Below are 16,612 nucleotides of genomic sequence, written 5' to 3'. Positions count from 1 at the left end.
TTGTGAAATATGTGATAAGTGGACATAGAGGGCGCCATTCTTATAAAAATCTATACTCATGTAACTCTATTTGTATTCGTAGAATTAAGTGCATATGCATTTAATTAACGTGGACGGCGCTCTTCGTCATTAACTTTGAGGAACAATCTCGCATTGAATCTTTTCCAAGGCAAATGGACTGACCCTGTGATTGTGTCTTTGCGGAACGGTGTTTTACATTGATCCATCCTGGTTTGCCAATTTCAGAGTGTCGCTGATTGGCTCTTCCGTTGAACTTTAATTTTGGTTTTAAATAACTTGGGAAATTGTTTTAGGTTCTATGTGTCACGGGGTGTTCATAACCAGGGTGTTTTCCATGCAAAAACGACAAATGCGGTCGAATTAAAGGCTGGCTTATTATATTCACACAACGAATCATTTGGCTGTGAAAGTTGGATATTTTCTTGATTCGTAGGAATCTGAATAAAAAATGTTTCTCAACTTATGTCTCTATTTAGTTTATTACGACAGAAGGTACGACAGAAGATTGTGTGTGCAGCACGTGTCTTGGTGTACTTCACCACTACAGTACTGTCAATCAAAAATAACCTTGTGGCTTGTACATAAATGCTATTATGCTTTTGACACCATTTCAAATCGTAGGGGTCGTCAACTTGCTCAGTTTGTTGTTTGTGTGCCTTATTCAGATGTTATAAGTTGACGTCATGTGATTAGACAATTTCAATGAAGATTAATGCCTTTCAATGAAGATACAATAATAATTGATCAATATTTTACCATTATTTAAGACAATGCTGGTGCCGTGTCGTGTTGGTCCCCGCTTAGTGCCCTCCCTTTCGTTACTTGCTAGGGTAGATCAATAGGAACTCTGGAGAGGCGATGGTAAAAAAATGTTTGTAAAATATTTTTTTCAATGATGTATTCGCTGTATTTTACTCTGTGTGTAATATTTCTCATTTAACAGACGAACGCAATTATTACATACACATTATTGTATATGTTATTATCTGTATTTATTATTATCATTATTACTATTAATATTGCAATAAATATTATTATTATTATTATTATCTGTCACCGTAACGCCACAGGTTACAGCGTGCCGTAATTTTGCGATATTTTACGCGTAAGCGTTCTCTAATAATAAAAACAAACATAGCTGCCACCATGGTTTGACCGGACTTCACGCAAAGAAGTTCACTGATTCAGTTCTAAACCTTTTGGATTTCGGCATTCCCATGATGTATTCTTGGCAAGAAAAAATGTATAATAATAAGGTTATTACGAGATACCTCGAAGTATGCACTCAGACAGTACACCGTCGCATCTACCTCCACTGCACGTTGGTCGATACTGCCGCTGTACTGTCTTCGTGCATACGTTAAGGTACTCTCGTAATAACCTCATATTACTATAACCAGTTAACTTTATTGATATTTTCTAAATAAGATCGGTAGCCTATAGTGTATCGTAAATAAAGAATTATAATTTATAATGAAACGAGTTTAAATAGGTCCCATATCACAATATAAGGGAAATTACAATCTATTTATTCTATATGTTTCTCCACGAGTGGATTCAGGAATCATAACCTTCATTGTGTTGCGTGTGTTATGTATAGCAACTTCCTAAATTGTCTTTTTTTAACCCGGGCAGTTAGATCCTGGCGACCAGTTTAATCGTTTAACAGTCGTCTAACAGTGACGTCACTGTTATTATTGTACTGTTGGCAGCCGCGTTGAAGGCCAACAATAGAACAATTACACTTACATTGTTTTGGTTTTTTCCAAAGAAATATATTGACCAGATAATTATTATTTTGTATGCATAACTATTTATTCTATAATAAAAGAAAATAACAAAAACGTCTAAAATGCACATGCAGCCTTCGCTAAAAAATGTTCAATTATTTCAAGTGATTCATCTCGGACTGATGAATTTATGCAAGTCATTATATACATTGTGTTCGTAGTTCAAGTACAAGACTGTATTTATTTAATTTAATTAATGTATAACTTGAATAAATAATCAACCATTTCAAATCTATGATTTGTTATACAGTAACAGGTGATGACAAAACTTGACAGCGAGTAAATTATAACAAAACAAGCACATTGACATTTCTTTCAAAACAGTTCAAAATTCTAATATCGATAAGAAATTCTACAAGGCAAGCAATATTTAATAATGTTTATGCTAATGATAATTACACTAAAATATAAGTTGGGTAACGAATTCGAGGCGTTGTCAGTCAGTTTTTCTGCACATCTTCCTATGGACAACTGTAATTAAAAACAGTTTCAGACAATATATCAATATCGATTTGAGTAATCAACAACGAACTACATATTTGAACACAAATGTACACAGCAATACATAGTACATAACAATACAAGGTATACAACAATACATGGTATACAACAATACATGGTATACAACAATACATGGTATACAACAATACACAGTACATACTAGTAGTAAATAACAATAGAAGGTATACAACAATGCATGATATACAACAATACATGGTACACAATAATACATGGTACACAGTAATACAAGTTACACAGCAATACAAGGTACACAGCAATACAGGGTTCACAACAATACAGGGTACACAACAATACAAGGTACACAGAAATACAAGGTACACAACAATATATAGTATACAACAATACATGGCACACAACAATACAATGAACACAGCAATATAAGGTACACAACAATACATGGTACCCAACAATACATGGTACACACAAATACAAAATACACAACAATACAAGGTATACAACAATACAAGATACACAACAATACAAGGTGTACAACAATACATTATACACAACAATATACGATGCAGTCGATTATTGGGATACAACTCACATTCAACCTTATGTATTATTTTCAAATACATTATTAGTGCTCTCTATTGACAACGCTCTGGGTCAAAACGAGGAAATGTTAACTGAGCTACAGAAATGCGTTCAAAAAATGTATTGAATGTATATTAAGAGATAATTTTAATAGCGAACTAGTTTGCTAAATGACAGAATGAACAATTCTTGTAAAAAAAGTAACGTACCTTCCAAGCACCACCCAGCTGTTGCCATGCTCGGTTGCGTCATTTGTGATAGCTCCATTTGGCATTATGAATCCTAAAAACGGGTGTTGTGTTTTGTCGAGATACTTAGGACCAAGCATTCCGCATTGTTTCTCAACAAGAACTGAGTTGTCTTTGATTTCAAAACGTATTTCATTGCGTTTAGTCTGTGAATTCTTTATCCATAAAATCCACCATTTTGCAGTTACAGAGAAAATCGCCTTTACGTATTGACTAAGAACCTGAACTTGAACATTTCCATCATTAGTTATAAACGTAGTATCAGAAACCAAAACACCGTCAACCTGTGTGAACATAGTACATGAATCTGTTTAAACATTTGTATTAACGAATACATATACTCATATGCTCGTAATCAGAACATCGTATATTAGTGTGTAGTTTTTTGGCAGCAGTTATGACAATAATTTCACTCTATTGTATTCCTAGGATTTTTACCAACACATTGTTCATCACCATATTGTGGGCTAATTTCAATAATTCAAAGACATTTTGAACTACTTTACAGCCACTCTGCGTCTACATACTTTATATACAAGTTTCTATCTATATTTTTTCGATACTAGGCTATTAGAGTATATTTCATGATGCTAACTATTCTCTTGATATACAAATTTACAATAGCAATAAACTTAATCGTCATTCGGCATTTAAACATACTTGTAATCAGTTCCGTCCTATATTATTCAGCATCAGCTATTTACAGGCACGCCTTGAATACCATATTCAATGTTAGAAATAACTTTGGGTTTTAGCATTTAAAATCCCGGCGGTGTCTGGATTTGCGTTAGACACCCGGAGAGTAAAAAAGGCATGCAGATTGAAATCTATGTATTGATACCACTCTTCCAGCCATCATCGTTGATTTCAAACGGTTGACCCTATTGTTCCACGACTCTTTTGAAGTAGTCAACTAGACGACATTTTGTTTTATTTTTTGTGTATCTTCTTCCAATTTCCCGGACACTGTTTGACCGATTTTGTCGAAAGATGAGTATACAAGTCAGCCTCATAGAATGTTACCTTTATCGTTTATAAGACATACTCAGACCAAATCCAGTTGGATTTCGTATAGAGATCACAACATACATACCGGACGGGGACCGTATGATATTTGGTTTTCACATACCTGTATGGACCCATCATCTAACAGATCGAGAGTATGGCCATCAGCAATCACAGTCGCACTCTCTATACTCTCAACATTGGCTTTAACAAACACGTGTTTGACAATCATTTTCAATGAATGACTTGCTTGTAGACATGTGTCAGTCAGAATGTAACTACAAGGACCATTGAAATCAAACCGGATATTCTCGAAGGTGGTGTAGTGTGGCTCGCCTATACAGCTTGTACAATCACATGGACAATCTGTGAATAATTAAACAACGTGTGTCATTTATTGAAATGGGAAATAATTATTAAAATTATTGTTTTTATTCGGTCATGCAAATAATATACGTCATATTGTAAATCTATATAACTAATATATTTCTATACCTCGTATTGCCTTGTCAGTTGTATTTTAAGATGTTGGACGAGATGGATAAGAAGGGTCCGTCATATATAATACTGAAATAATTATTCTAAGCCTTTGATACGATAAATCACTTTATTTTAATCTCAGAACGTGAACACTATGGGTTTATATTATATCGTTATTGTTTAAGGTTTAAGAACTATTAATATTATTATATGGGGCCAATACTCTCTGTACAACAATGGTGTACCAAAATGTTTGCTAACCCTAGGGTTTATGCAGGCAATTCAAACCACATCCTCTCAATAAATTGCTAAAACATTTGTGGGAAAAAGTTTCAAGCTAATTTGCTAAATGGCACTTTGCTCAAAATAGAATCTTCATATTTAGAGCACAATTTGTAATACATATATCACACTTTGTACTAAGAATACATTCAGAGTGTACACCACACACGTGGGAATACAAAGGATGCCAACTCGAAAATTACACATTATTTGGATAAAAAAAAATAGTAAAATATATAATATAAACTATATTCTATAAGCTAAAAAGCATACTACCACACATTTTAATTATAATTTTACAGCAATTGAACATGCATAAAATGCAAAAACAGTCCTCACCAAAAAAATTGCAATTAGTTCGATGGTCCTAACATTTGTTTGCAGTGTTAATCAAAATGTTTGTATTGCTCGCAGTACAAATAATAATAAAACTATATATGTATGGTCATCAGCTCGCTTTAGAAAACATACATCTGGTTTAAATATGATAAATATGATACATACCAGTCGATGTACTAAAATTACCCAAATAAGCTGTGTCGCCATTCTTTTCTAATTGAACACTGATGTGCACTGTGGTGCATGGTTTAAAGGGTCCAATATTAGTGATCCATGATGGACTTCCAAAGTAATCGACTGGGAATTGATTAATATCTGTCCAGGTAGGCGGCATATTGGCAAGGTCAGTTGAATATTTAATCTGCATTACGCCTCCATAAAAATCTTTGGTAAAGTCAAATATCCAAAGTAGTATATTGGTACAGGTCGGCATTAGTGCGTATAACACCACAGCATCTAATGAATGCATAATATACATATTGTATGTTAATTATTTATACGATCACAGTATCCAATGAATTCATAATATACATAATGTATGTTAATTATTTATACCATCACAGCATCTAATGAATACATAATATACATAATACATAATATACATAATGTATGTTAATTATTTATACCATTACAGTATCTAATGAATACATAATATACATAATGTTTGTTAATTATTTATACGATCACAGTATCCAATGAATTCATAATATACATAATGTATGTTAATTATTTATACCATCACAGCATCTAATGAATACATAATATACATAATACATAATATACATAATGTATGTTAATTATTTATACCATTACAGTATCTAATGAATACATAATATACATAATGTATGTTAATTATTTATACCATCACAGTATCTAATGAATACATAATATACATAATATACATAATGTATGTTAATTATTTCTACCATTACAGTATCTAATGAATACATAATATACATAATGTATGTTAATTATTTATACCATCACAGTATCTAATGAATACATAATATACATAATACATAATATACATAATGTATGTTAATTATTTATACCATCACAATATCTAATGAATGCATAATATACATATTGTATGTTAATTATTTATACCATCACAGTATCCAATGAATGCATAATATACATATTGTATGTTAATTATTTATACCATCACAGTTTCTAATGAATTCATAATATACATATTGTATGTTAATTATTTATACCATCACAGTATCCAATGAATGCATAATATACATATTGTATGTTAATTATTTATACCATCACAGTTTCTGATGAATGCATAATATACATATTGTATGTTAATTATTTATACCATCACAGTATCTAATGAATACATAATATTCATAATATGTGTTAATTATTTATACCATCACAGTATCTAATGAATACATAATTTACATAATGTATGTTAATTATTTATACCATCACAGTATCCAATGAATGCATAATATACATATTGTATGTTAATTATTTATACCATCACATTATCTAATGAATGCATAATATACATAATGTGTGTTAATTATTTATACCATCACAGAACATTATGAATATATAATATACATATTGTATGTTAATTATTTATACCATCACAGTATCTAATGAATACATAATATAGATAATGTATGCTAATTATTTATACGATCACATTATCTAATGAATGCATAGTATACATAATGTGTGTTAATTATTTATACCATCACATTATCTAATGAATGCATAATATACATATTGTATGTTAATTATTTATACCATCACAGTATCCAAAGAAAGCATAATATACATAATGTATGTTAATTATTTATACCATTACAGTATCCAATCAATGCATAACATACACATAGTATGTTAATTATTTATACCATCACAGTACATTATGAATATATAATATACATATTGTATGTTAATTATTTATACCATCACAGTATCCAATGAAAGCATAATATACATATTGTATGTTAATTATTTATACAATCACAATATCTAATGAATACATAATATACATAATGTGTGTTAATTATTTATACGATCACAGTATATAATAAATGCATAATATACATATTGTATGTTTATTATTTATACCATTACAGTATCTAATGAATACATAATGGACATAGTGTATGTTAATTATTTATACCATCACAGTATCTAATGAATACATAATATACATATTGTATGTTAATTATTTATACCATCACAGTATCCCATGAATGCATAATGTACATATTGTATGTTAATTATTTATACCATCACAGTATCCAATGAATGCATAATATACATATTGTATGTTAATTATTTATACCATCACAATATCTAATGAATACATAATATACATATTGTATGTTAATTATTTATACCATCACAATATCTAATGAATGCATAATATACATATTGTATGTTAATTATTTATACCATCACAGTATCCAATGAATGCATAATATACATATTGTATGTTAATTATTTTTACCATCACAATATCTAATGAATGCATAATATACATATTGTATGTTAATTATTTATACCATAACACTATCCAATGAATACATAATATACATATTGTATGTTAATTATTTATACCATCACAGTATCCAATGAATGCATAATATACATATTGTATGTTAATTATTTATACCATCACAATATCTAATGAATGCATAATATACATATTGTATGTTAATTATTTATACCATAACAGTATCCAATGAATGCATAATATACATATTGTATGTTAATTATTCATACCATCACAGTTTCTGATGAATGCATAATATACATATTGTATGTTAATTATTTATACCATCACAGTATCTAATGAATACATAATATGTGTTAATTGTTTATACGATCACAGTATCTAATGAATACATAATTTACATAATGTATGTTAATTATTTATACCATCACAGTATCCAATGAATGCATAATATACATATTGTATGTTAATTATTTATACCATCACAGTATCTAATGAATGCATAATAAACATATTGTATGCTAATTATTTATACCATCACAGTACATTATGAATATATAATATACATATTATATGTTAATTATTTATACCATCACAGTGTCTAATGAATGCATAATATACATATTGTATGTTAATTATTTATACCATCACAATATCTAATGAATACATAATATACATAATGTGTGTTAATTATTTATACGATCACAGTATATAATAAATGCATAATATACATATTGTATGTTTATTATTTATACCATTACAGTATCTAATGAATACATAATGGACATAGTGTATGTTAATTATTTATACCATCACAGTATCTAATGAATACATAATATACATATTGTATGTTAATTATTTATACCATCACAGTATCCCATGAATGCATAATGTACATATTGTATGTTAATTATTTATACCATCACAGTATCCAATGAATGCATAATATGCATATTGTATGTTAATTATTTATACCATCACAATATCTAATGAATACATAATATACATATTGTATGTTAATTATTTATACCATCACAGTATCCAATGAATGCATAATATACATATTGTATGTTAATTATTTATACCATCACAATATCTAATGAATGCATAATATACATATTGTATGTTAATTATTTATACCATCACAGTATCCAATGAATGCATAATATACATATTGTATGTTAATTATTTATACCATCACAATATCTAATGAATGCATAATATACATATTGTATGTTAATTATTTATACCATAACAGTATCCAATGAATACATAATATACATATTGTATGTTAATTATTTATACCATCACAGTATCCAATGAATGCATAATATACATATTGTATGTTAATTATTTATACCATCACAATATCTAATGAATGCATAATATACATATTGTATGTTAATTATTTATACCATAACAGTATCCAATGAATGCATAATATACATATTGTATGTTAATTATTTATACCATCACAGTTTCTGATGAATGCATAATATACATATTGTATGTTAATTATTTATACCATCACAGTATCCAATGAATACATAATATGTGTTAATTATTTATACGATCACAGTATCTAATGAATACATAATTTACATAATGTATGTTAATTATTTATACCATCACAGTATCCAATGAATGCATAATATACATATTGTATGTTAATTATTTATACCATCACAGTATCTAATGAATGCATAATAAACATATTGTATGCTAATTATTTATACCATCACAGTACATTATGAATATATAATATACATATTATATGTTAATTATTTATACCATCACAGTGTCTAATGAATGCATAATATACATATTGTATGTTAATTATTTATACCATCACAATATCTAATGAATACATAATATACATAATGTGTGTTAATTATTTATACGATCACAGTATATAATAAATGCATAATATACATATTGTATGTTTATTATTTATACCATTACAGTATCTAATGAATACATAATGGACATAGTGTATGTTAATTATTTATACCATCACAGTATCTAATGAATACATAATATACATATTGTATGTTAATTATTTATACCATCACAGTATCCCATGAATGCATAATGTACATATTGTATGTTAATTATTTATACCATCACAGTATTCAATGAATGCATAATATGCATATTGTATGTTAATTATTTATACCATCACAATATCTAATGAATACATAATATACATATTGTATGTTAATTATTTATACCATCACAGTATCCAATGAATGCATAATATACATATTGTATGTTAATTATTTATACCATCACAATATCTAATGAATGCATAATATACATATTGTATGTTAATTATTTATACCATCACAGTATCCAATGAATGCATAATATACATATTGTATGTTAATTATTTATACCATCACAATATCTAATGAATGCATAATATACATATTGTATGTTAATTATTTATACCATAACAGTATCCAATGAATACATAATATACATATTGTATGTTAATTATTTATACCATCACAGTATCCAATGAATGCATAATATACATATTGTATGTTAATTATTTATACCATCACAATATCTAATGAATGCATAATATACATATTGTATGTTAATTATTTATACCATAACAGTATCCAATGAATGCATAATATACATATTGTATGTTAATTATTTATACCATCACAGTTTCTGATGAATGCATAATATACATATTGTATGTTAATTATTTATACCATCACAGTATCTAATGAATACATAATATGTGTTAATTATTTATACGATCACAGTATCTAATGAATACATAATTTACATAATGTATGTTAATTATTTATACCATCACAGTATCCAATGAATGCATAATATACATATTGTATGTTAATTATTTATACCATCACAGTATCTAATGAATGCATAATAAACATATTGTATGTTAATTATTTATACCATCACAGTATCTAATGAGTGCATAATATACATTGTGTATGTTAATTTTTTATACCATCATAGTATCTAATGAATGCACAATATACATATTGTATGTTAATTATTTATACCATCACAGTATCTAATGAATTCATAATATACATAATGCATGTTAAATATTTATACCATCACAGTATCTAATGAATGCCTAATATACATAATGTATGTTAATTATTTATACCATCACAGTACCTAATGAATGCCTAATATACATAATGTATGTTAATTATTTATACTATCACAGTATCTAATGAACACATAATGTATGTTAATTATTTATACCATCACAGTATCTAATGAAAGCATAATGTACATAATGTATGTTAATTATTTATACCATCACAGTATCTAATGAATTCATAATATACATAATGCATGTTAAATATTTATACCATCACAGTATCTAATGAATGCCTAATATACATAATGTATGTTAATTATTTATACTATCACAGTATCTAATGAACACATAATGTATGTTAATTATTTATACCATCACAGTATCTAATGAAAGCATAATGTACATAATGTATGTTAATTATTTATACCATCAGAGTATCTAATGAATACATAATATACATATTGTATGATCATTATTTATTTGGTGTTGTCAATTGTTTATTTTACTGAGCTACATTCAACACGGATATCATTCAAACACAGTGTATCCTACTATTCTTACAGATACACAATATTCAAAACGTGTATGATCACAGTTATGTTCAAGCTAATACCGACAATAATAACGATAATCTGTGCCACTCATTATGAATGATTCATGCTTTAGTACATACCGACATGCCATCTAAATGGAATATCATCTCAAATACAATATAAAAAGGAGTCAGATAAGATTAATTTTGCCAAATAATTGTTTGGGGATGCAATATCGCTGAGAACATGTAAATTTCTATAGTTTTGTTTGATGATTTATCATGACAATATTGTAAAATACTGTTCTTTTAACACACAATTGTGCGTTCGTTCAAAGAAACAATGAAATCAGCATAAATACTAATAAGCATGTACACTATTTAATTGGTACGTACAAGTTTTGATTTTGAATCAAACGAATACTTTTGTGAGACATGCAAACACATCAATTTTTAGTTCCTGATAAACTATTGTTCGGTTTGGACTTCAATACGGAGTATCAAATAGCAAATATATGTCTTTAAAGTGAATAAACCTTACCCGGGTGTATACCAGGCAGCTGTCTTTTAGACAATTCAGTCCCACCAAGATTGTAGTTTTCTACAGCTTCCTCTAAAGACATTAGTGTTATCTGTATATAAATAACATGCAATCACTGATATTAGCGTTGCTTGAGATCGAAAAAACACCTCCAGGCTCAGTAACAATCTTGTGTCATTTTTTCCACGACCTTTAACTATACGCACTTAACTATACGAAAAGTGTAATGAGAATGCAATGCCATAGTACTAGCTCGCCAAATATTAGCCTGAATACCCAGTTTCCAAATCAAAGATATTTATTTGGAGAAGTCGGGATCTCTCCAATATTTCGAAGTTTGATGTAACTTTTAGTCATTAATACTCCAATGTGCACTTTCAGATCACTCCTCCATTAAACTTTCTATTCGGGTAAGAGAGTCAAAACGTGGATGGTAGTACTTTATGGATAGTATCGCTTCATAACTACTACACGTTTTTGATTAATACACAAATTCGTTCCGTGGCTAGATGAGCGCAAAGATGTTACAATTACAATTTACAAGTTGAATATAAATATATTATTGATGGGTCGATAGGTGCTTGAGAGTTTGAAAAAAAAGTATTTCTTTAGTTTAGAAAAAATAATTATTATAGGTCGCAATTTGCCAGATTCAAAACCGCTGGATATATTGGCCTGGGTTAAGCATTTTAAGTTTTTTTTTGGCGCTAAAACACTAAAAGCCCTACGTAATGTCTTGAAAATAAACGTGTGAGAGAAACGTAGTGTTTGCGGCTTTGTGTTCGTTTATGCATGGCAGGCAAAGATGATCCCAGCCCCAAGTTTTTCATTGCGTTTTAGTCACTAGGGGCGATGTATTCGCCCAGCAGAAAAATAGAAAACACCCCAGCAGTCGACACCAAGGTTCGATCAACGATTATTTTTTCAACATAAGAACACATATAAAGACACTATCAATGAAAAACGAAAGCGATTACTTTAAAATATCGTTAACATCGCCATCATCATAGGCGAAAATATAGTAGAAATAAGGTAATAATCGGAGTATTACATTTGTAGTTTGTTTTGATCTATTAGTTTAGCGAACTAAGCGGTTTTATCAGGCAAGGTGTACGTCACTGTCTGAAAAATTCAATCGCTAGAAAAATGGCATAAATTCAATGCTTTTAATGTAAAACGAGCACCGTCTCTGAAGTAAAAAATAGTTTAGAATTACAGTTTTCGTTATCAAATTATGCGTTGAACAGAATGCGAAATGATTGGCCACGGCTGAGATATATCCACCACATTTATTTACCAGTGTTCCATTTGGTCAACCGCTCTGTCAATTAAAATAATCATAGAAAATGCCCTCCCCCGGAAAATTACAGACGATTTATTAGATTGAAGAAAGAGAAAATAAGGAGCATGTATTGGTAGCAAGACACCCGTTATCTCGTTTAAATGTCATCTTCAATTCAACAAATAATTTCCACTAGATACCGGAATGAACACACAGGGCTGGACATGTAATATTAGTATACTAGTACGAAAGGTTCTAGCTGCAAATGCCTGCATTTGAAAGAACACGCAATGGAAAGCAAGATGATCCATGTCCGATTTCTTCTATATGAGTTAAAGAGAGCATGTTCGACATTGTCCGAAAATGAGATGCTCATTTGTGCATTACGTTTTCACTAACTTTGGCGTCTCACTTCTGTAGTATTTTCTTTGTCTGAAGGGAGTCAAATGATAGCGTCAGTTAGGCATAGCTTCTATGTTCTACTGTAGAACAAATACAATATATGCCGTACCTCAGTCGACTGTGCAAGCCCTGGCGAAAACTGATATTCGACCACAACAGATTTGTAATTTAACTGATCATAAAATATCCTTAAAATTTGAACAGTTGTACTACCAGTATCAAGGAATGACATCTACGTTCTTCAGATCTCATTAGTCGAGCTATGCCTAAGCCTGGGACTTAAAAGCAATTTTGTTTTCTACCAAATATTTTTTTTTTCAATCATCGATCATCTGAACCCTCGACTCCCGACAAAAACATGTACTGTGTTTGTACATACAGTATATAGTAAACTCATCAGCCATGGTCATTACAGAAATGAGCAATTTATTAGGTTGTTATGTATTGCTGTTAAAATAAATAATTGTAGCTATTGTTCCATTAAAAGGTAATTTTCGTATATTTTATTTGTATATTCATGGGACGCCTACAGATTTTCCCAATTACGACACTCGAAAAAAGGCAATATGTACAAAACATATTTGACTATCTCATAGATTTGCTTCAATTCAAGTTTAAAAAGTTTAAACAGAGTTGCATCTCCACTTTGATCACGAAAGAACAAACTCCTTCTGAAACTATGAACTTATAGAGTAATATTTTCAATAATTCTAAATAAAGCCAGAGCATGTGTGAAAATGGGGAATTTTAACTAGAATTTTTGCAACACATAGTTATTATAACATCTAGATAAAAATAAAACCATTAACTTACACCCGAATCAGTTCCGGTAACTTCTGCTTCCGCTTCCGCTCTTTTTTTCACGCTTTTTCCGTGTACATCATTACATAGCGATGCAATTATGACACATATCGAAAGAAATATAGCGATTTTCGCCATGCCGAACTTTGTCTGATATCTTCAACTAAATCAGAGTCTGTGCCTTCTATGTACGATACCAATGTTGATGATGATCTGGATGAATGCATTGTATTTATGATATTAAAGTTGTGACGTATTTAATACGCATGCTCACATATGTGAAAAGGAGAGGAACAATAAGAAACGAAAGCTAAAATATTGACTCACAACTAAAATGTCCACGTAAACGTCACATGACGAAAGTACGCGCCACATGTCACGCTAAAAGATAGTTCATGCTGTCAATTTAGTCAATTTATGTTGGAATTTTGAGAAATGGTGTCAGTATTAAAATATTGTGCAACATTGTTTTATTTTATTCCACTGCTTTCACTGTTCCCTTCAGTGTGGTGCACAATTCATAGCTTATTAATAAATATATATACTATTATATGCACGATGTGATTGCATGAGGAAAAACAGTGGAGGTACGATTATACTCACAAATCGGATTCCTAACCATAATATGACACATTCTGCTTAGTTCGCGTTAACATCCAAGACGTACTAATGTTTGGGGTTACGCAGACAGTCTGTATTTGCGTTCTGAAAATGTAATCAGAATCACATTGCCGCATCATACTAACTACACGCGGCACAGATATTTCGAACGCATTCGTCCCCAAGAAATCGATTTGTATCGTTTTTCCAAATTGGTACGCCAAATACAAATTATAATGGGTTTTTGCATTGGAATATTTGAGAACAGAGTTATCGTTTTACATATTAGGATACTTACGGAAGTTCTCTCTCTCTTGTGCGTTAATGAGACGTGATGAGTGATTGACGCCCATATAAATTATTGTTGAAGTGTCGCGAGTATATGTTTATATGTCATTTTTTTCTCGGTCAATATATGTGACATCATGCCAAATTGATCTTCGGGGTACCAAAGGGAAATGTATTTACTGGTATCTTTTTAAAATAGTTTTTTTTATGCCAAGTGACATTTTCGAACATCGAAAGCACAATCATTTGAATTAACACTGTACTATATCGCCTAGGTCAACCGGGTCATGGGGGATTTAGTATGTACAGACAAGACACATAAACAAGTACTAATACAGCGGGGATGTTACTTATGGTTTAAACAATGACAATTCAGTTTTGACTATATGCATATTATTTGCATAACCATAAACCATAGGACATGAAAATATCACGTTTAAAATGTTTCCTGTTATATATTTTCTAACATGAGACTGTTGAAAATTCGTCTGTAAAATCAAATCAAAAAACGACAATTGTTGAACTCTAAAGGTCATGCTATCTCTGTCAATGGACAAGCACAAAAACACAGGCACCATGCTGTGAGCAAATAACACTAATCCCAAAGATGGAAACACTATCATTATTTTCGAACACAAGCTGAAATATTTGACAAAAGGTATTACATGGTGTCATGTTTTTGATGATCGCATCGTGTTGGTTTTCTGCACGCTATTTTAACAAAAAAGTACTTGACAACCGGATACCACAAATATGTCAAAACGATATGAAAATGGCTTGACGATCAACTGTTTTGAACAATAATGTTGAACGAATTTCAGTTTGAGAAATATTGCAGAAGAAGTGAGCATCTGACAACGCGTGATTCTACTATCGACCCATTTGTGTGACCAGCCACGAGAAACACTTCTAATACCTAATATGGGTATTTTATATGGGGATTGTCACATTGCTGGATACTAATTCAAATTTACAGTATTAATGCGATCATGGTCATGATCGTCAACATTTTGGTATGGTTATATTCAATTAGGCTGTTTTTTTGAGAAAGCAATAACATTTTTTAGCATTGAAATATAATACTGTATCCGACCGTGTAAGCGTTTAGTGACCTTATCTCAGAAATCGTGATTTTTTAGGGAGTAGGCGCATAATTGAGCACACTCTCAAACATTGTTGAAATATTCCTGCCAGATTACCACTCACAACATGGACACCAACTTGGTTGAATACGGCACTTATAGGAAACCTCTATGATGTACTCACTGTGCATGAAAAATAATTTCACACAATTTTTAACACTGAAGTAAACAATTTTTGTTTCCCATTGTGATGATATAACCACCAACACCACTGC

General features: G+C 30.1%; 1 protein-coding gene across 1 annotated transcript; it reads right to left on the bottom strand.

Moving 5' to 3' along the window:
* Positions 1–1,811: 1,811 nt before the first annotated feature.
* Positions 1,812–14,575, bottom strand: LOC100374453 (uncharacterized). The gene is made up of 6 exons (XM_002730903.3): positions 14,380–14,575; positions 11,883–11,973; positions 5,390–5,680; positions 4,248–4,489; positions 3,080–3,402; positions 1,812–2,282 (listed from the first exon to the last, which is right to left on the bottom strand). The coding sequence occupies exons 1-6, from the start codon at positions 14,503–14,505 to the stop codon at positions 2,273–2,275; spliced, it is 1,083 nt and encodes a 360-aa protein (XP_002730949.1). The 5' UTR covers positions 14,506–14,575; the 3' UTR covers positions 1,812–2,272.
* Positions 14,576–16,612: the final 2,037 nt, after the last annotated feature.

The sequence above is a fragment of the Saccoglossus kowalevskii genome, chromosome 8 (assembly GCF_978046115.1).
Source record: "Saccoglossus kowalevskii chromosome 8, keSacKowa6.1, whole genome shotgun sequence".
Taxonomy (NCBI): domain Eukaryota; kingdom Metazoa; phylum Hemichordata; class Enteropneusta; family Harrimaniidae; genus Saccoglossus; species Saccoglossus kowalevskii.
Note: the sequence above shows the minus strand (reverse complement) of the source record. Positions and strands in the feature narration are given on the sequence as shown.